Raw genomic sequence first — 20,877 nt, 5'->3', positions numbered from 1 at the left:
TGGATTACAAGTTATAGGTAGACATTCTGAAAAAGTAAAATCAATGCCCTGACACGAACAGAGCCTATGCCATGCTAAAACTATTTTCTTAAAGGGACACTGAACCCAATTTTTTTTTCTTTCGTGATTCAGATAGAGCGTGTAATTTTAAACAACTTTCTAATTTACTCCTATTATTCATTTTTCTTCATTTTCTTGCTATCGTTATTTGAAAAAGAAGGCATCTAAGCTTTTTTATTAGTTCAGCACTCTGGACAGCACTTTTTTATTGGTGGATGAATTTATCTACAAATCAGCAAGAACAACCCAGGTTGTTCACCAAAAATGGGCATCTAAACTTACATTCTTGCATTTCAAATAAAGATACCAAGAGAATGAAAAAAATTTGATAATAGGAGTAAATTAGAAAGTTGCTTAAAATTTTATGCTCTATCTGAATCACGGAAGAAAAAATTTGGGTTCAGTGTCCCTTTAAATGAAATAAGGCAGACAACATTCGAACAGTTTGTCACATAGCTGCTCCATAACCCTGTCCGCCTGCTCTGAGCAGGTGGACAGGAATCCCAACAATTCAACCCGATCGAGTACGATCGGGTTGATTGACACCCCCCTGCTGGCGGCCCATTGGCAGCGAGTCAGCAGGGGTCGGCGTTGCACCAGCAGCTCTTGTGAGCTGATGGTGCAATGTTAAATGCGGAGAGCGTATTGCTCTCCGCATTCAGCGATGTCTTGCGGACCTGATACGCACTGTCGGATCAGGTCCGAAAGACATTTCTTAAATATGCCTCATAAGCTTAACTTCTTGTCAATCCTGACCTCATTAAAAAAATGTTTTATATATATATATATATATGTAGAGTATTTGTACTGCTGCTAGCTTGCAGTGCTAGCACTAACTACTATTTTCACTTTATTTAAAGGGCCAGTGTACATAATGTGTGCAGCACTGAATAATTTGTTTTGGATAAATAATTTGGAACAGATATTTTGAAAAAAAAAATGATTTTCAGAACATTTATGTGCTGCACTATGTGGTAATTGGTTAGTTTAAAACAAACTGAATACTGAATTTTTGTCAACATTTATATTCCTTTTTCTATTATCACCTTGATTCTTACTTGTAGCGCACTGGGGAGCACATTATTCCTCTTCTTCATAGACTCCAGGGCCACGCTATTGAAAATTCCTATTAGCGAGGCACCCCAGAGCGCTAAAGGTACAGTGTGGCAGATCCCTTTTCCTTTAAGGCAGGCGGGGGGTGCTAATCAGAGCCCTCTTCACAGAGTCCAGGGCCCAATTCTCCTATTAGTTTGGCCCATGACTCTGTAAAGAAGGTCCACTGCCTGAGCTAAAGAAGAAGGGATCAACCATGTTAATGTACCTGTAGCGTGCTGGGGAGCATTAACTGTAGTCAATGAAGAAGAAGAGGATTAGAACGACTCCCACGTGGGCTATCAATAATTAATGCCCCTAATTGAAAGAATAACAAATATATTCATTAATTCTATTTGTTATTCTCATTTGGATATTCATTTCATTAAGGCAAAATGGATATCCGTATTTTCTTAGACATTTGTAACAAAACAAATGCATGTCCTTAGCTCCTAATTATACATTTTACCTGATTTAATGCGTTCAATTGTTTACGGATAGCTCCTTTGCCTTTATTTCATCATGTGAAATAGCTGTTTATTCCTGTTATATTACATCTATAATAAAAATGTATGCTCACGACTTCTGGTTATAAACAAATATAGGTAAACATGAAGGTGCTATAAAAACTACACTGCCTGTGGGGCATTGGTGGGAGAGAGAAACAGAAAAACAGAGAAAACAGAAAATGTAAACAAGGTAACAGGCAAAAGGTTCTTTCTTATGGCCAACATGTTTGAAACATAATGAAGAAGAATTAGGTGTCTAACATTTGTATTTTATCTATCAGAGAATCTCATAAAACAAATCTGTTTTGTGCAAATGTGGTCTCTGTTGATGGCTGTGAGAGGACAGCAGATGATTACGTTGGAACAACAGATAATTAGCTACCAGGGAGCAATCACTAGGAATAAACTGGACTTGAGAGTTGGCACCCGTGGCTATTTCACAGTCTACAAAATATTTATATGTTATTACATATGTACAATCATTTATTTTGAGAAAAAAATCTAAATATTTTTTTATTATTGTTATAAAACTTGGTAATGAAAGAAATAAAGATTTTGTTGTTTTGTCTGCTGTTCTGATTGTAATTCCCATCAATTAAAGGGACACTAAACTCAAAATTTAATTTCCCATAAATGGATAGATCACATAAAAGTCTTTTTTTTTTTTTTAAATTGAGCAGATTTTTCAAAGCAGCTCTTTTCTAGTGAATTATTCAGATTAAATGTGCTATTGTTCTGAAAGGCACCACTTCATCTGATTGAGTATCACTCGTTTACAATGCAAATCATTGTTAAAGGGCACAAGAGCACAAACAAGAAAAGGGACACGAAGACCAACATTTTTCTTTCATAATTCAAATAGAGAATGCAATTTTAAACAGCTTCCAATTTAATTCTGTTTTTTCATTTGGTTTATTCTCTTTTTATCCTTTGTTTTAAAGCATACATAAGTAGGCTCAGGAACGGTAATGCACTATGGGAGCTAGCTGCTGATTGGTGGCTGTACATATATGCCTCTTGTCATTGATTCACCAAACATGTATAGCTAGCTCTCAATAGTGCACTGCTCCATCAGCAAAGGATACAGAGAGAATGGAGCAAATTTGATAATAGAAGTAAAGTGGATTTTTTTTATTTAGCGTTACAGAGGTTCGTTTTTAGGGATTATTACCAATTGGGAGGAAATATTGTAGAGGAAGTTTAAAGCTTAAAAAAATTGAATTTATTTGGAATGTGCATTATGTGGGTGTGTGGGACATGGGGGAGAAAGAGAGTGTGCTAGAGAGGCGGATTCATAATGGGAGAGTCACAGTTAGGGTTAATTTAAGTGATTATGGGTATGGTCAGACTTTATAGCTAATGACAGTGTTGATAGTTGCAGTTAGGGTTAATTACTTTAGGGAAAGGATTCACTATTAAAGTGAATGAGTATTGGGGTTCTGTTATTAGGGTTAAATACTTTGGGAGGGATGGGATAGCTCATTTAGGGCTAGATTACAAGTGGCACACTAACGTTTGCGAGCTAGCAATATCAGGTTTATAAGCGCAACAGAAATAGCGCTTGTACTACAAGCTAAAAGTATTTTTTGTTGATAGTGACGATCCTCACAGGCGTCCGAGCTTCAACTTGCATCCCTTAGAGCAACCTACTATGGGGGCCTATAGTGGACATATAGCTCAACGCGTTTTACCCAAAGTACGCCCGGGCTTTCTCAAGAGCAATAATTCCTAACTGTAGCGTATCTGTTTTAGAGTGTCCATTTAGGAAGTAAAAATATTGAGGACATTAAAACATTATATACATTAATACATCTAAATACATAAAAGCTGTTAAGACATCAATATTCTAATGGTCATCTTAATGAAACAAATGTCATCAAATTCATATAAATGAATGCTTATGAATATATACATATAGATAAAAAAATCATACATTCATGCATATAACCAAACAGGTGGAAAACTAAAAAGAAAAAGAATAATAGACAGAGATAAAATTATAACAAACTAGTTGATTATTTTTTTTAAAAAAACACATCATAATGGATTGCGATTATTATGGCAGAAGGAGACAGAATGGATATTTGACTTGAAAAATGTAATCCTACTAGGTTTAAATATTGACCTTGATGTGCAAGCTTTTTTATAAGACTCATTAATAAGCTTTTTGAAATGATGTGGTTTTTTTAAACCCTATATGAGTCATAAAATAGTTTTTTGGTTTCATGTCTGTTTAAAGTCACATTTGTGTTAATCACAAAAATAAAGATATAGGCCTATATTTATCAAGCTGTCTACTTACCTGCATTCGACGGCCCCAATACGCTTGCCTAAGTTCGCTTAACATCGCCGCTGCAGACCTGAATACGTTCACCAAATTTATCAAGAAAGCTGTCAAAAAGCCATGCACCAAGTACGGGGCGATGAGCAGCGGACTGTTGTTAACTAACAGTCATCGATCTCGCTGCTCTTAGGCTTATTCGCAGCTTTCTTGCTATACTGTCACTAGGCACCCACACTATACTATATTGTTTTACCCCCTAAACCACCGCTCCCGGAGTCCCCCGCAACTAAATAAACGTATTAACCCCTAAACCGCTGCTCCCGGATCCCGCCACAACTATAATAAATATATTAACCCTTAAATCGCCACTCCCGGACCCCGCCGCCAACTACATTATACCTATTAACCCCTAATCTGCCGCCCCTATACCGCCACCACCTACATAAAGTTATTAACCCCTATCCTGCCGATCCCGGACCCCGCCCCAACTAAATAAATTGTTTAACCCCTAAACTGCCGCTCCCGGAGCACGCCACAACTAAATAAAATGTTTAACCCCTAAACCGCCGCTCCCGGAGCCTGCCGCCACCTACATTATACATATTAACCCCTATCCTACCCCCCCTACACCACCGCCACTATAATAAAGTTATTAACCCCTAAACTTAAGTCTAACCCTAACACCCCCTAACTTAAATATAATTTAAATAAATCTAAATAAATATTACTATTATTAACTAAATTATTCCTATTTAAAACTAAATACTTACCTATAAAATAAACCCTAAGATAGCTACAATATAATTAATAATTACATTGTAGCTATTTTAGGATTTATTTTTATTTTACAGGCAACTTTGTATTTATTTTAACTAGGTACAATAGTTATTAAATAGTTATTAACTATTTAATATCTGCCTAGTTAAAATAAAGACAAATTTACCTGTAAAATAAAACCTAACCTAAGTTACAATTACACCTAACACTACACTATAATTAAAATAATTAAATAAATTAACTACAATTAAATAAAACTAACTAAAGTACAAAACCCCCCACTAAATTACAGAAAAAAAAAAAAATACAAGAATAAACTAATTACACCTACTCTAATCCCCCTAATAAAATAAAAAAGCCCCCCAAAATATTAAAATTCCCTACCCTATAATAAATTACAAATAGCCCTTAAAAGGGCCTTTTGCGGGGCATTGCCCAAAGTAATCAGCTCTTTTACCTGTAAAAAAAGAAATACAATCCCCCCAACATTACAACCCACTGACCACACACCCAACCCTACTCTAAAACCCACCCAAACCCCCCTTAAAAAAACCTAACACTAACCCCTTGAAGATCACCCTACCTTGAGACATCTTCACCCAGCCAGGCACAAGTGGACCTCCAGAGGGGCAGAAGTCTTCATCCGATCCGGCCAGAAGAGGACCTCCAGACGGGAAGAAGACTTCACCCAGGCGGCATCTTCTATCTTCATCCATCTGGAGCGGGTCCATCTTCAAGCCATCCGACATGGAGCATCCTCTTCCATCGACGTCCTAATAAAGAATGAAGGTTCCTTTAAATGACGTTATCCAAGATGGCATCCCTTGAATTCTGATTGGCTGATAGGATTCTATCAGCCAATCGGAATTAAGGTAGGAAAAATCCTATTGGCTGATGCAATCAGCCAATAGGATTGAAGTTCAATCCTATTGGGTGATCCAATCAGCCAATAGGATTGAGCTTGCATTCTATTGGCTGTTCCAATCCTATCAGCCAATCAGAATTCAAGGGACGCCATCTTGGATGACGTCATTTAAAGGAACCTTCATTCTTCGTTAGGACGTCGATGTAAGAGGATGCTCCACGTCGGATGGATTGAAAATGGACCCGCTCCACTCCAGATGGATGAAGATAGAAGATGCCGCCTGGATGAAGACTTCTGCCAGTCTGGAGGTCCTCTTCTGCCCAGATAGGATGAAGACTTCTGCCCCTCTGGAGGTCCACTTGTGCCCGGCAGGGTGAAGACGGCTCAAGGTAGGGTAATCTTCAAGGGGGTAGTGTTAGTTTTTTTTAAGGGGGGTTTGGGTGGGTTTTAGAGTAGGGTTCGATGAGTGGGTGGTGGGTTTTAATGTTGGGGGGGTTGTATTTCTTTTTTTACAGGTAAAAGAGCTGATTACTTTGGGGCAATGCCCCGCAAAAGGCCATCTTAAGGGATATTTGTAATTTAGTATTGGGTAGGGAATTTTATTATTTTGGGGGCTTTTTTATTTTATTAGGGGGCTTAGATTAGGTGTAATTAGTTTAAAATTCTTGTATTTTTTTCTGTAATTTAGTGGGGTTTTTTTTTGGTAGTTTAGTTTCTTTTATTTAATTGTATTTAATTGTAGGTAATTGTAGTTAATTAATTTAATTTATTTAATTGTAGTGTTAGGTGTAATTGTAACTTCGGTTAGGATTTATTTTACAGGTAATTTTGTATTTATTTATTTTAGCTAGGTAGTTATTAAATAGTTATAGTACCTAGTTAAAATAAATACAAAGTTGCCTGTAAAATAAAAATAAATCCTAAAATAGCTACAATGTAACTATTAATTATATTGTAGATCTTACGTCTATATTTAGAGTAAAGACCCGCGGTGCTAACGAGGCTTTTTTTTCCAGCGCACCCTTAAGACAACGCTGGTATTACGAGTTGTCTGAATGGCTGCGTTAGCCTCAGAAAAGGGAGCGTTCAGCATAATTTAGCTCCACATCTACTCTCAATACCAGCGTTGCTTATGGTAGCGGTAAGCTGGAAAAAACGTGCTTGTGCACGATATCCCCACAGGAAACAATGGGGCTGAGCTGGCTGAAAAAAAACCTAACACCTGCAAAAAAGCAGCGTTCAGCTCCTTTCCCTATGGGGAAACACTTTCTAAGTCTAAACCTAACACCCTAACATGAACCCCCGAGTCTAAACACCCCTAATCTTGCACTTATTAACCCCTAATCTTCCGCCCCCGCTATCGCTGACACCTGCATTTTATTATTATCCCCTAATCTGCTGCTACGGACACCGCCGCAACCTACATTATCGCTATGAACCCCTAATCTGCTACCCCTAACATCGCCGACACCTATATTATATTTATTACCCCCTAATCTGCCCCCCCCAATGTCACCGCCACCTACCTACACTTTTTAACCCCTAATCTGCGGACCGGACCTCGCCGCCACTATAATAAATGTATTAACCCCTAAACCGCAGCACTCTCGCCTCGCAAACACTATAATAAATTGCATTAACCCCTAATCTGCCCTCCCTAACATCGCCGCCACCTACCTACAATTATTAACCCCTAATCTCCCGCCCCCAACGTCGTCGCTACTATAATAAAGTTATTAATCCCTAAACCTAAATCTAACCCTAACCCTAACACCCCCCTAACTTAAATATAATTTAAATTAATCTAAATAAATTTACTATAATTAAATAAATTATTCCTATTTAAAACTAAATACTTACCTATAAAATAAACCCTAATCTAGCTACAATATAACTAATAGTTACATTGTAGCTATTTTAGGATTTATATTTATTTTACAGGCAACTTTGTATTTATTTTAACTAGGTAGAATAGCTATTAAATAGTTAATAACTATTTAATAGCTACCTAGTTAAAATAATTACAAAATTACCTGTAAAATAAATCCTAACCTAAGTTACAAATATACCTAACACTACACTATCAATAAATTAATTAAATAAATGACCTACAATTAGCCAAACTAAAATACAATTAAATAAACTAATCTATAATACAAAAAAAAAACCCTAACTAATTACACCTAATCTAAGCCCCCTAATAAAATAAAAAAGCCCCCCCAAATAATAAAATGCCCTACCCTATTCTAAATTACAAAGTAATCAGCTCTTTTACCAGCCCTTTAAAGGGCTTTTTGCCCCAAAGTAATTAGCTCTTTTACCTGTAAAAAAAATACAACCCCCCCAACATTAAAACCCACCACCCACATACCCCTACTCTAACCCACCAAAACCCCCCTTAAATAAACCTAACACTAACCCCCTGAAGATCTCCCTACCTTGAGTCGTCTTTACCCAGCCGAGCCGAATTCTTCATCCAAGCGGAGCAAGAAGAGGTCCTCCATCCGGTAGAAGTCTTCATCCAAGCGGGCCAAGAAGAGGTCCTCCATCCGATTGAAGTGTTCATCCAAGCGGCATCTTCTATCTTCATCCATCCGGAGCAGAGCGGCAGCATCCTGAAGACCTCCGACATGGAACATCCATCCTGGCCGACGACTGAACAATGAATGACGGTTCCTTTAAATGACGTCATCCAAGATGGCGTCCCTCGAATTCCGATTGGCTGATAGGATTCTATCAGCCAATTGGAATTAAGGTAGGAAAATTCTGATTGGCTGATTCAATCAGCTAATCAGATTGAAGTTCTATCCGACTGGCTGATCCAATCAGCCAATCGGATTGACCTCGCATTCTATTGGCTGTTCCGATCAGCTAGTTATATTGTAGCTAGATTAGGGTTTATTTTATAGGTAAGTATTTAGTTTTAAATAGGAATAATTTATTTAATTATAGTAAATTTATTTAGATTAATTTAAATTATATTTAAGTTAGGGGGGTTTTAGGGTTAGGGTTAGACTTAGGTTTAGGGGTTAATAACTTTATTATAGTAGCGGCGACGTTGGGGGCGGGATATTATGGGTTAATAATTGTAGGTATGTGGCGGCGATGTTAGGGAGGGCAGATTAGGGGTTAATACATTTATTATAGTGGCAGCAAGGTCCGGTCGACAGATTAGGGGTTAATAAGTGTAGGTAGGTGGCGGCTATATTGGGGGGGGGCAGATTAGGGGGTAATAAATATAATATAGGTGTCGGCGATGTTAGGGGCAGCAGATAAGGGGTTCATAGGGATAATATAGGTGGCGGCAGTGTCCGGAGCAGTAGATTAGGGGTTAAGAAAATGTATTATAGGGTTTGCGATATGGGGGGGCCTCGGTTTAGGGGTTCATAGGTAGTTTATGGGTGTTAATGTACTTTATAGCACAGTAGTTAAGAGCTTTATGTTCCGGCGTTAGCACATAAAACTCTTAACTACAGACTTTTTTTTGCGGCTGGAGTCTTGTCGGTAGAGGCTCTACTGCTCACTTCTTCCAAGACTCGTAATACCAGCGTTAGGCAAATCCCATAGAAAAGATAGGATACGCAATTGACTTAAGGGGATCTGCGGTAGCCTGGAGTCGCGGAAAGAAAGTGAGCGGTAGACCCTTTCCTGCCTGACTCTAAATACCAGCGGGCGTAAAAAAGCAGCATTAGGACCCCTTAACGCTGCTTTTTAACCCTAACGCAGAACTCTAAATCTAGGCGTTAGGGTTTATTTTATAGGTAAGTTTTTAGTTTTAAATAGGAATAATTTAGCTAATAATAGTAAATTTATTTTGATTAATTTAAATAATATTTAATTTGGGGGAGTGTTAGGGTTAGGGTTAGACTTAAGGTTTAGAGGTTAATAAAATTAATATAGTGGCGGTGGTGTGGGGGGGCAGATTAGGGGTTAATAAATATAATGTAGGTGGCGGCGGGGTCCGGGAGCAGCGGTTTAGGGGTTAATAACTTTATTTAGTTGCGGCGGGGTCCAGGAGCAGCGGTTTAGGGGTTAATAAGTTTATTAGAGTGGCAGTGGGTTCCGGGAGCGGCAGTTTAGGAGTTTATAACTTTATTTAGTTGTGGCGGGGTCCGGGAGCGATGTTTTAGGGGTTAATAAGTTTATTTGAGTGGCGGTTTAAGGGTTAAACACTTTATTTAGTTGCGGCAGTGTAGGGGGGGCAGATTAGGGGTGTTTAGACTCGGGGTACATGTTAGGGTGTTAGGTGTAGACACTACCATAGGAATCAATGGGATATCGGGCAGCAGCGAACATGAGCTTTCGCTGCTGTAAGACTCCCATTGATTCCTATGGCATCCGCCGCCTCCAGGGTGGCGGATTGAAAACCAGGTACGCTGGGCCGGAAACGTGGCGAGCGTACCTGGTAGGATCTTGATAACTTCCAAAAGTAGTCAGATTGTGCCAAACTTGCGTTCGGAACATCTGAAGTGACATAACCATCGATCTGTGTCAGACTGAGCCCAGCGGATTGTATGTTACGTCACAAAATTCTACTTTTGCCGGTCTCTAGCCTTTGATAACTAAGGCTAATCAGGCTCGCCACAAATACGCTGCGGAATTCCAGCATATTTGCGGTTGACAGCTTGATAAATAGACGCCATAGTGTGTAATAACACACCAATCCTCCAGGGGGCGCTCTTGGTAATTAATCACAGTAATAAAAATAAAAACATCAAATCAGCAATATGAAATAATCAACATGGGAAATCAGATAAAGGAATTAATCCTTTTGATGAAAAATAAAGTCCATACAACCAATAATGTCCAATAAATGGAAGTAGCTCCAAAGGATTGCAATGGTCAGCTCTCTGTCATAGGAGGGTCAGGATCCTGATGAAAACGATTGGTCTAAAAAAGAAGAACACAGAGGTTTTGTGGTATTAGGCCATTGGGCGCCTTTGTGTTAATCACACCTTCAAAGTTATCCAATTGCCACTCTACACTGGACACAATTATTCACAACATTTTTGTTCCACAATGTCCCTTTATTGTGCAATACTTAATTATTTGGCAAAATCTATTATGTATTTAATAATTTGGGATATGAAACACAAATATTTTTTTTTGCGCATACAATTAAAAAAATATAAAAAGATTTGCTTCATTCTCATGGTATTCTTTATTGAATAGATACCTAGGGAGGTGTCTGGAGCACTTCATGGCAGAAAATAGTGCTGCCAAATAGTGTTCTTGCAAATGGATAACGCAAAACTGCTGCGATATAGTGCTCCAGACACGTGCATGCTCCCGATCTTACCAACCAATTAAAGAGTAGACCTCTCAGCAATCACCATCTAGCTTCTTGTGCTGCAGTGCTGCTCCTGAACATACCAAGGTATGCTTTTCAACAAAGGTTTCCAAAAGAACAAAGCAAATTTGGTAATTGAAGTAAATGGGAAAGTTTTAATTGCAAGTTCTCTCTGAATCATGAAAGGAAAATGTTGAGTGTCATGTCCCTTTAAGTGACAACACAAGCAGATGTTAACTCATTGGTTATATAGTATAACATCTTCCTCTTGTGTAGTTGGCCTGAGCACCACCTGACTGATGTCTGTGTTGTGTCTTCTTGCGTAGAGTGAGCTAAGTGCTGGCTGTCTCACAAGTCTGCAAGCAGCAGTTAGAACATTTATCAAGTGTGAATCCCTAGCTAGGAGGTTAGGGTGTAAAACATCTTCCTGTGGCTCTTATACCAGCTTGGTGTTTCCCTTTGGGGTCGGGTTGTCCCTTTGAGGATCTATGTAAGAAGCTGTGTGAGAAAATGATGTCCTGCAGGGAGATGTATTGTGTATGATCTATATAGGCAATTCCAATAACGTTTGAATGACACCTGCTCTGCAGACATATTGCTCACTGGCAGAATTCATTTGTCTTTGGTCTGGCCCTAATACAATACCATTGTGTAAATAGTTTTTGTGTCTAAATTTGCTAATCTGCTGAGTTCAAAGGGAAGTTTTATATGCAAAAAGCCCAGTAAATATATTGCAGAATGTGGCTTGCGGCTGCCATCTTTGCATTTAGATCAGACCGAATGCGCATCCCATATATATAAACCTCCGCGAAGGCTCCAGAGCACAGCTGCGCATCCCATATATATAAACCTTTTTGATGGCACCAATACGCTCACCTAACATCGCGGCCATGGACCTGAATATGATCTCCATATTTATTAAAAAAGCCGGCAAAAAGTAATGCACCAAGTACGGGGTGATGAGCAGCAGACTGTTGTTAACTAGCAGTCATCGATCTCACTGCTATTTCGGCTTTTTACCAACTTTATTTATACCTTGTCACTAAACACTGCCACTATACTAAAATGTTTAACCTCTATCCCGCCACTCCCGGACCCCACCACAATTAAATAAAAGTATTAACCCCCATTCCGCTGCTCCCAGACCCTGCCGTAACTAAATAAAGTATTAACCCCTAAACCCCTGGCCTTCCACATCACTACCACTTACTAAACCTATTAACCCCTAACTTCCAGCCCCCCACATCGCCATAAACTAAATTAAGCTATTAACCCCTAAACCTAACAACCCGCTAACTTTACATAAAAATTACAACATCCCTATCTGATAATAAATTAAACTTACCTGTAGAATTAAATTAAACTATATTAAACTATTAAATAACCTACCCTAACTATTATACTAAAATTACATTAAACTACCAATTAAATTAACTATATTACATATTTAAAAACCTAACCCTACTCAAATTATTTAAATCTACAATTAAAAAATTACTAAATTACCAAAAAATTAAACGCTAATTTACAAAAAAATAAAAAACACTTAGAGGCCTATTAATCAAATGTCTGTCGGACCTGATTCGACAGTGCGGATCAGGTTCGACAGACATCGCTGAATGCGGAGGGCAATACGCTCTCCATATTCAGCATTGCACCAGCAGCTCTTGTGAGCTGCTGGTGCAACGCCTCCCCCTGCAGACTCGTGGCCAATCGGCCGCTAGCAGGGGGTTTCAATCAACCCGATTGTGGTGATCTCTGTCCGCCTCATCAGAGCAGGCGGACAGGTTTGAAGAACGCTTCTTCATAACTGCTGTTTCTGGCGTGTCTTCAGACTCGCCAGACACACGGCCCACAAGCTCCATACGGAGCTTGATAAATGGACCTCTAAGTTACAAAAAGTAAAAAACACTAAGTTACAAAAATAAATAAAACACTAAGTTACAAAAAATAAAAAACCACAGTATCAAAAAGAAAAAAGAATTACACCTAATCTAATAGCCCTATCAAAATAACCCCCCCAAATAAAAAAAAAAACCTAGTCTAAAATAAACTACCAATGGCCCTTAAAAGGGCCTTTTGCGGGGCATTGGACAAAGAAATCACCCCCCCAACAGTTAAACCCACCACCCACACAACTAACCCCCCAAATAAAAACCCTATCTAAAAAACCTAAGCTCCCCATTTCCCTGAAAAGGGCATTTAGCTCTTTTACTGCCCAGACCCTACTCTAAAAATAAAACCCACCCAAAAAACCCTTAAATAAACCTAACACTAACCCCCGACGATCCACTTACAGTTTTTGAAGTTCCGCTTGAAGGATCCATCCAGCTGGCAAGAAGTCTTCATGCGGGCGGCCTTTTCCATCTTCATCCAGCCGGCGAAGTCTTCATCCATGCGGCCTCTTCTATCTTCATCCATCCTGAAGACATCCGGCGTGGAGCGGGTCTATCCTGAAGACATCCGACGAGGAGCTGCTCTTCAATTTGGTCTCCGCAGTAAACTGGATCTTGAATGCAAGTGACGACATCCAAGATGGTGTCCCTTGCATTCCTATTGGCTGAAAGGTTACAATCAGCCAATAGGATTAGAGCTGCTAAAATCCTATTGGCTGTTCCAATCAGTCAATAGGATGAGAGCTCAATCATGAAGATGGAAGAGGCCGTCCGGATGAAAACTTCTTGGCGGCTGGATGGATCCTTCAAGCGGAACTTCAAAAACTGTAAGTGAATTGTTTTTTAGTGTTAGGTTTGTTTAAGGGTTTTTTGGGTAGGTTTTATTTTTAGAGTAGGGTCTGGGCAGTAAAAGAGCTAAATGCCCTTTTAAGGACAATGCCCATACAAATGCCCTTTTCAGGGCAATGGGGAGCTTATGTTTTTTAGATAGGGTTTTTATTTTGGGGGGTTGGTTGTGTGGGTGGTAGGTTTTACTGTTGGGGGGTTGGTTGTATTTTTTTAAGGGCCATTGTTAGTTTATTGTAGGCTAGGGTTTTTTTATTTTGAGGGGGCTTTTTATTTTGATAGGGCTATTAGATTAGGTGTAATTCTTCTTTTTATTTTTTATTTTTTTTATTTTTATTTTGTTGAAGAGCAGGTTCAGATATACAACTATAAAAGAACAAAACAACATAGTACACAACACTGTACATAAGTATTAGCTAGTTAAACAACAGAACTGGTGGAAGAACCAAACATAGAACTAGCACAGTGTGAAGTAGAGTAAACCATAAGTTTTTTCCTTTCTTCTTATCTGTGTCCAGAACACTGCACTTCAAAGTTTTTCATATAGGCTATTAGAAAAAAGAAATATCATATTGTATGCAGCTAAATCTAAGGGAGAACAAAAGCTTCATTAACAGAAACAGTTCCAAAACTATCAATAGAGGTCAGTGTGTAGTGTAAGGAATAGGGGATGTGGGAAGGGATAACAAGAAGGGAAAAAAAAGGGAGGGAGGGGAAAGTCTCAGATGCAGCAACTAGGGGTCTGGATCAGTCAGGTCAAGTCTCGATCCTTAAGGGCCAAGGGGCCCATTTATCAAAGGGCTTGCGGACCTGATCCGACACTGCGGATCAGGTCCGCAAGACCTCGCTAAATGCGGAGAGCAATACGCTCTCCACATTTAACATTGCACCAGCAGCTCACAAGAGCTGCTGGTGCAACGCCGCCCCCTGCTGACTCGCGGCCAATCGGCCGCCAGCAGGGAGCTGTCAATCAACCCGATCGTATTCGATCGGGTTGATTTCCGGCGGTTCCTGTCCGCCTGCTCAGAGCAGGCGGACAGGGTTATGAAGCAGCGGTCTTTAGACCGCTGCTTCATAACTTGTGTTTCTGGCGAGTCTGAAGACTCGCCAGAAACACGGCCCTTCAAGCTCCATACGGAGCTTGATAAATGGGCCTGCAGGTCTCTTAGTGGAAGACCACTTTATCTCAGAGGCAGCACATAGGGTTCTAAGTCATTCAGGGTATTGCTCAATCCATGGAGACCAGGTCTCTTGATGGAAGTCCACTTTATCTAAAATTCTATGGGAGTATAGTTCCATCTGTTTAATATAATCAACTGTAACAAGAACTTGAGATATGAGGGGTGGGTCCTTATGTTTCCACATTCTGGCAATCATTAATTTTGTAGCCATAAAGAGGTATATTACTAGGGCTTCTCTAGACTGTGTCAAGCTTGGTATATGCATGTGGAGCAGAGATATCTCTGGCTTATATGGAAGGGCAATGTTTAATGAGTGAAATATTCTGAACAGATTCCTGCCAGAGAGGAGATCGAGTGCCGTAAATCCTGTGTAGGGTATAGGGCATCAAGTGCCATCTAACAAGTATTTTGTACTGTAGCTCCCAGAGAGTAGCGCAGTGCAGAATTTTTTAGTTACAGTGATACGTAAGTGCCATGTATCGGTGTCAGCAGTGAAGCCTATCTCCCTTTCCCAGGCTCTGTGTTGAACGATTTTATGGAGTGTGGTGGATTCAAGAAGGAGATTGTAGCGAAAAGATAGGGCATGCATAAGGCCTTCTCCTTGGAGCCATGTAGTCTCCCATTTTGAAGGGGATCTTAGATTTTTCCCCGGATATCCCCATGATTTCAACCACGTGCGGAGACAAAAGGCTTCAAAATATAGAGAGGGGGGATATTGAATTTTGTACAAAACTGTGTATGTGTGAGCCACTGATTTTGGTCATAGAGGTCCATAGCCAAAATAGGGGCAAAAGGTTGCCAAGACAAAAGGTGGGAGTCTGGAAGACCATAAAGCACCCCACTCATGGTGAGTACAGGGGAGGGGTGTGGAGCTAAATCTGGGTTGTGCCTCGTCTGGCTCCAAAACTGGAGGGCGTCCGAGATGATTGGGTTGTAAGTCAGCTAGTTTTTCCCTGTAGTGAGGGGGAATCCATAAGAGATCAGATAGGACAAGTCCCGACGGGAGTACCGAGAGCTCTGCGTCAAACCATCTGGGTTGACCATCTGTGAGATTCCAGCTAAGCAGATGAGACAGTCTAGCCGCAGTATAATACAGTATGATATTGGGAAGAGCTAATCCCCCATGTGTAATCGGTCTCTGCAGAGTGGTCCTAGAAGTTCTGGGTCTGTTACTTTTCCATACGTAAGCTGTAACAAGACTTTGTCATTTATTTAGGAGGGGTCTGGGGATGTTATATGGGATACATCTGAACAAGTAGGTAATTTTGGGTATAAAGGACATTTTTATTGCAGCTATTCTCCCTGTCCATGAGATCTCCCGAAACTCCCATGAAGACAGGAGGTTCCGAAATTCAGTTAGCCTATCTGTGAAATTTTTCATGATAGTGGTTTCAGGATTCTTTTTTATTTTTGATACTGTGTTTTTTTATTTTTTGTAACTTAGTGTTTTTTATTTTTTTGTAACTAATTGTTTATTTGTTTAATTGTAGATTTAAATAATTTGAGTAGGGTTAGGTTTTTAAATATATAATATAGTTCATTTAATTGGTAGTTTAATGTAATTTTAGTATAATAGTTAGAGTAGGTTAATTAATAGTTTAATATAGTTTAATTTAATTCTACAGGTAAGTTTTAAATTATTATAAGATAAGGGATGTTGTAATCTTAATGTAAAGTTAGCGGGTTGTTAGGTTTAGGGGTTAATAGCTTAATTTTGTTTATGGCGATGTGGGGGGCTGGCGGTTTAGGAGTCAATAGGTTTAGTTAGTGGTAGTGATGTGGGAGGCCAGGGGTTTAGGGGTTTATACATTTATTTAGTTGCGGTGGGGTCCGGGAGTGGCGGGATAGGGGTTCATACATTTATTTAGTTGGGGAGGGGTCTGGGAGTGGCGGAATAGGGGTTAATAACTTAATTTAGTTGCGGCAATGTTGGGGCGGCGGAATAGGGGTGTTTAGACTCTGGGCTTATGTTAGGGTGTTAGGTGTAAACATAATTTGTTTTCTACCATAGAAATCAATGGGATATCTGGCAGCATCGAACATGAGCTTTCGCTGCTTTCAGACTCCCATTGATTCCTATGGCATCCAGGGTGGCGGATTAAAAACCAGGTACGTTTGTCCGGAATAGTGGCGAGCGTACCTGTTAGAAATTTGTTAACTTGCAAAAGGTGTCAGATAGAGCCAAATTTGTATTCGGAACATCTGTAATGATGTAAGCATCGATCTGTGTCAGATTGAGACCGGTGGATCGTATGTTGCATCACAAATTTCAACTTTTGACGGTCTGTAGGCTTTGATAACTAGGTCGAATCAAGCTCGCCACAATTATGCTGCGGAATTCCAGCGTATTTCAGGTTGACGGCTTGATAGATATCCCCCGTGGAGTTTTTTTTTGTTTAAAGGGACATGAAGCCTATATTTTCTTTTATTATTTAGATAGAAAATACAATTTTAAAAAAGTTTCCAATTTGCTTCTATCTATTAATTTTGCTTTGTTCTCATGTCATTCTTTGTTGAAGAGAAACATAGGTAGGTAGCATGCACATGCCTGAAGCACTACATGACAGTAAATAGTGCTGCCATCTAGCGCTCTTGCTAATGTGTATGATTGATGAAAAACTGCTGCCATATAGGACTGCAGACACGTGCACGCTCCTGAGCTTACTTTGCTGCTTTTCAGCAACGGATACCATGAAAACTAAGAAAATTTTATATTAGAAGTAAAATAGAAAGTTGTTCTATCTTAATTATGAAACATTTTGGGGGGTTTTATGTCCATTTAAGTTCTTTGCTATATACCTTCTATGGTTTGGGCAGCACACTAGGGGGCCGATTTATCAAGCTCTGTATGGAGCTTGATGCCCCGTGTTCCGGGCGAGCCTTTAGGAGAGCTGGAAATGGAAGTTATGAAATGGCGGTCTAAAGACCGCTGCCCCATAACTTGTCCGCCTGCTCTGAGGCCGCGGACAGAAATCAACCCGATCGAATACAATCGGGTTGATTGACACCTCCTGCTAGCGGTTGATTGGCCGCAAATCTGCAGTGGGCGGCATTGCACCAGCAATTCACAAGAAGTGCTGGTGCAATGATAAATGCTGACAGTGTACGCAGCGCAGTGGACATGATACACTACATAGTATCATGTCCGCTCGCACTTTAGTAAGTTGACCCCTAGGAAGCAATAACAGTTAATACATGGAGGCCCATTTATCAATCTCCGAAAGGAGCTTGATGGTCGTGTTTCTGGCGAGTCTTCAGACTCGTAAGAAAAAGCAGTTATGAAGCAGCGGTCACAAAGACCGCTTCTCCATAACCCTGTCCGACTGCTCTAAGCAGGCAGACAGGAATCGCAACAATTCAACCCGATCGAGTACGATCGGGTTGATTGACACCCCTTCCTGTGGCCCATTGGCCGCGAGTCTGCAGGGGGCAGCATTGCACCAGCAGCTCTTGTGAGCTGCTGGTGCAATGTTAAATGCGGAGAGCGTATTGCTCTCCGTATTCAGCGATCATGTCTTGCGGACCTGATCCGCACTGTCAAATAAGGTCCGCAAGACATTTCATAAATATGCCTCATGGTATTTAAAAATGATAACTAGAAATCAATATTGCTGATTGTGTAACTGCAGAACACTTAACCCATGACTTTCCAGAGAATTATATAGGGTGCATATTTAAGTATTAGGTGCATTACAATGCTTTAGTTAAACATTTATATTTTGTTAAATACATTTTAACTATCACATTTCAGTACCTGATTGCGTTTCTCTCATTGTGAAGACAACTGTTATATCACTCATGCGTGTGTTATTTTGTACAAAAGTTAACAGTCAAACATCAAATTTAATATTTTAATAGAACAGAACGTTACTATTTGCTGAAATCTATGAGAATTGAGAATCAGCATTTAAATGTTAACAATCATTATATAATAGTAAATGTGATATTCAAATGCTGCATTTGATAGAGTGAAAAATAATTATTTTAAATGAAATTGCTGAAAATATTCTTGGCTACTTCTATGCTGTATAATGCAAGCTGAACATTCGTTGGATGATCTGATACCTGTCGGTGAAGTATTAGAAGCTAAAAAAAATCATTTTTATCTGCAGAGGCTTCTTGTACGGATGTGATGGTTGAACAGGGTCATGAGGTTTAAATATCTAACATATGGGATTACAGAATACAATCATCCTAGTTCACTCAAGCAATAATCTATCACTGTAAAAAAATAAATAAACATCCTGAATTTAATATGAGAAGTTTGTTTTCTTCTGCAATAAGCCCTGTCTTACTTGTATCTAAAGTTAAATGTCCTGTAATGTTTTATTTAGTAATATTTACTGATCAGAACTGTAATTATCTTTTCCAGATGCGCAATACATTGTTTGCAGAATGCACAATTGCTCTGATGCTGTGAGGAACAAGCCATTCCCGGGATATATTGACACCAACTCGCTGATAGTGCAAGATGAATATGTCTTTGTCCAGGTAAAGTTGTTCTAGGTGTTTCTCTTAGAGCAAAATACAATTTTACTAAAAGGAGCAATGTGTTATTTTTTTTTAATTCATATGAAAGAGTAGCATTGGTAAAATTGGTTTCTCCTTAATGTGTTTCCAACTAACTGTTATACCAGCTGCAACATTTAAAGTGTATGGGAAATTGCTTCTTTAAAGGGATATTGAACCCAATTTTTTTCTTTTGTGATTCAGATAGAGCATGCAATTTTAAGCAATGTTCTAATTTACTCCTATTATCAATTTTCTACGTTCTCTTGCTATCTTTATTTGAAAAAGAAAGTCCAGAACCGTGGACAGCACTTGTTTATTGGTGGATGAATTTATCCACCAATCAGCAAGAACAACTCAGGTTGTTCATCAAAATGGGCCGGCATCTAAACTTACATTCTTGCTTTTCAAATAAAAAATACCAAGAGAATGAAGAACATTTGATAATAGGAGTAAATTAGAAAGTTGCTTAAAATTGCATGGTCTATCTAAATCATGAAATAAAAAAAATTGGGATCAGTGTCCCTTTAAGTGTATTTTTATATTTGAAAAAGCTGTTTCTACTATCTGAAACCACAACCCAATACAGCGGGCTGATCTTGTAGGTATAGAATACCTCATCATGTTATCTGTCTAATTATTTACATAAAGTCCTCCTTATCTTCTTTATTATTTTTTACTCAAAGGTCAGTACTTCATTCAAGAGAAAAAAATGGAAAATGAACATTTTAGTACCTCTCTTTCATCACCCCCCACACACACACACACCACACACACACTAAGAGAATTATTTTATCTAAACTTTCTTGTTTACATAATTCTATTTTTATTGTTTTATTTTTGTAACCAGAACTTAAGTTTAGAAATGTTCAGTATAGGTTGGGATAGAATGGGCAAAATCAATTATTTCAAATGATAAAATAAGGTGAAGGAGCTATATGTAAACAATGTTATAGACTCAAGTAGGTAAAATTGATAATTGGTAATACATTAAAAGGGAGAAAATATTAGACTACACTGTTCTTTTAACTTGAAATGTTCCTCTGTGTCAGTTGTTAAGTCTCAGTAGCTGGAGAGGAAGAGGTACTTCCTGCTGCTAGTTAATGGCTGACAGGTACTTGCTAGTATTGTTCACTTGGCTGTGTGAGCATTTGTACTAATGAACACTTGCAGATAAAGCTTATTAGCTGTGACTCTAATTTCATGATATTCTAACTCATATTCTTTTTGACCCCATAGTGTCAAATCATACTTTAATCACCACCAATGACAGCATTCTGGGTATAAAGACAGCAGCTTTTTATTAACATAACACTTGAATACAAGCATGAAACATTATGGCCTAGATTACATGGGGAGTATAAAAATATTAGTGCTATTGAGTATCGCTAACTCCACTAAAGTTAAATCAATAGCACAAGTTTCATCCTACTCTTGTGCTCATATTACAAGTCAAAAGTACAACTGTGCTTGAGCAAAAGACGTATGTAGGTCATTTAGCACAAAAAAATATTTTATAATTCCTGCACTGAGTGTTGTATGCTCCCTAAATGCAAAAAGTTCCCCTCT

At 39.0% G+C, this 20,877-nt stretch overlaps 1 protein-coding gene across 1 annotated transcript in view; it reads left to right on the top strand.

Moving 5' to 3' along the window:
- LOC128640533 (VPS10 domain-containing receptor SorCS1-like) overlaps positions 1-20,877 on the top strand; it is a 1,407,808-nt gene that overhangs the window by 816,408 nt on the left and 570,523 nt on the right. The window contains 1 exon segment of the mRNA XM_053693005.1: positions 19,172-19,290. Coding sequence (XP_053548980.1) covers positions 19,172-19,290 — 119 coding nt within the window.

This window comes from Bombina bombina, chromosome 9 (genome assembly GCF_027579735.1).
Source record: "Bombina bombina isolate aBomBom1 chromosome 9, aBomBom1.pri, whole genome shotgun sequence".
NCBI lineage: Eukaryota > Metazoa > Chordata > Amphibia > Anura > Bombinatoridae > Bombina > Bombina bombina.
This window is presented reverse-complemented; position numbering and strand designations above follow the sequence as displayed.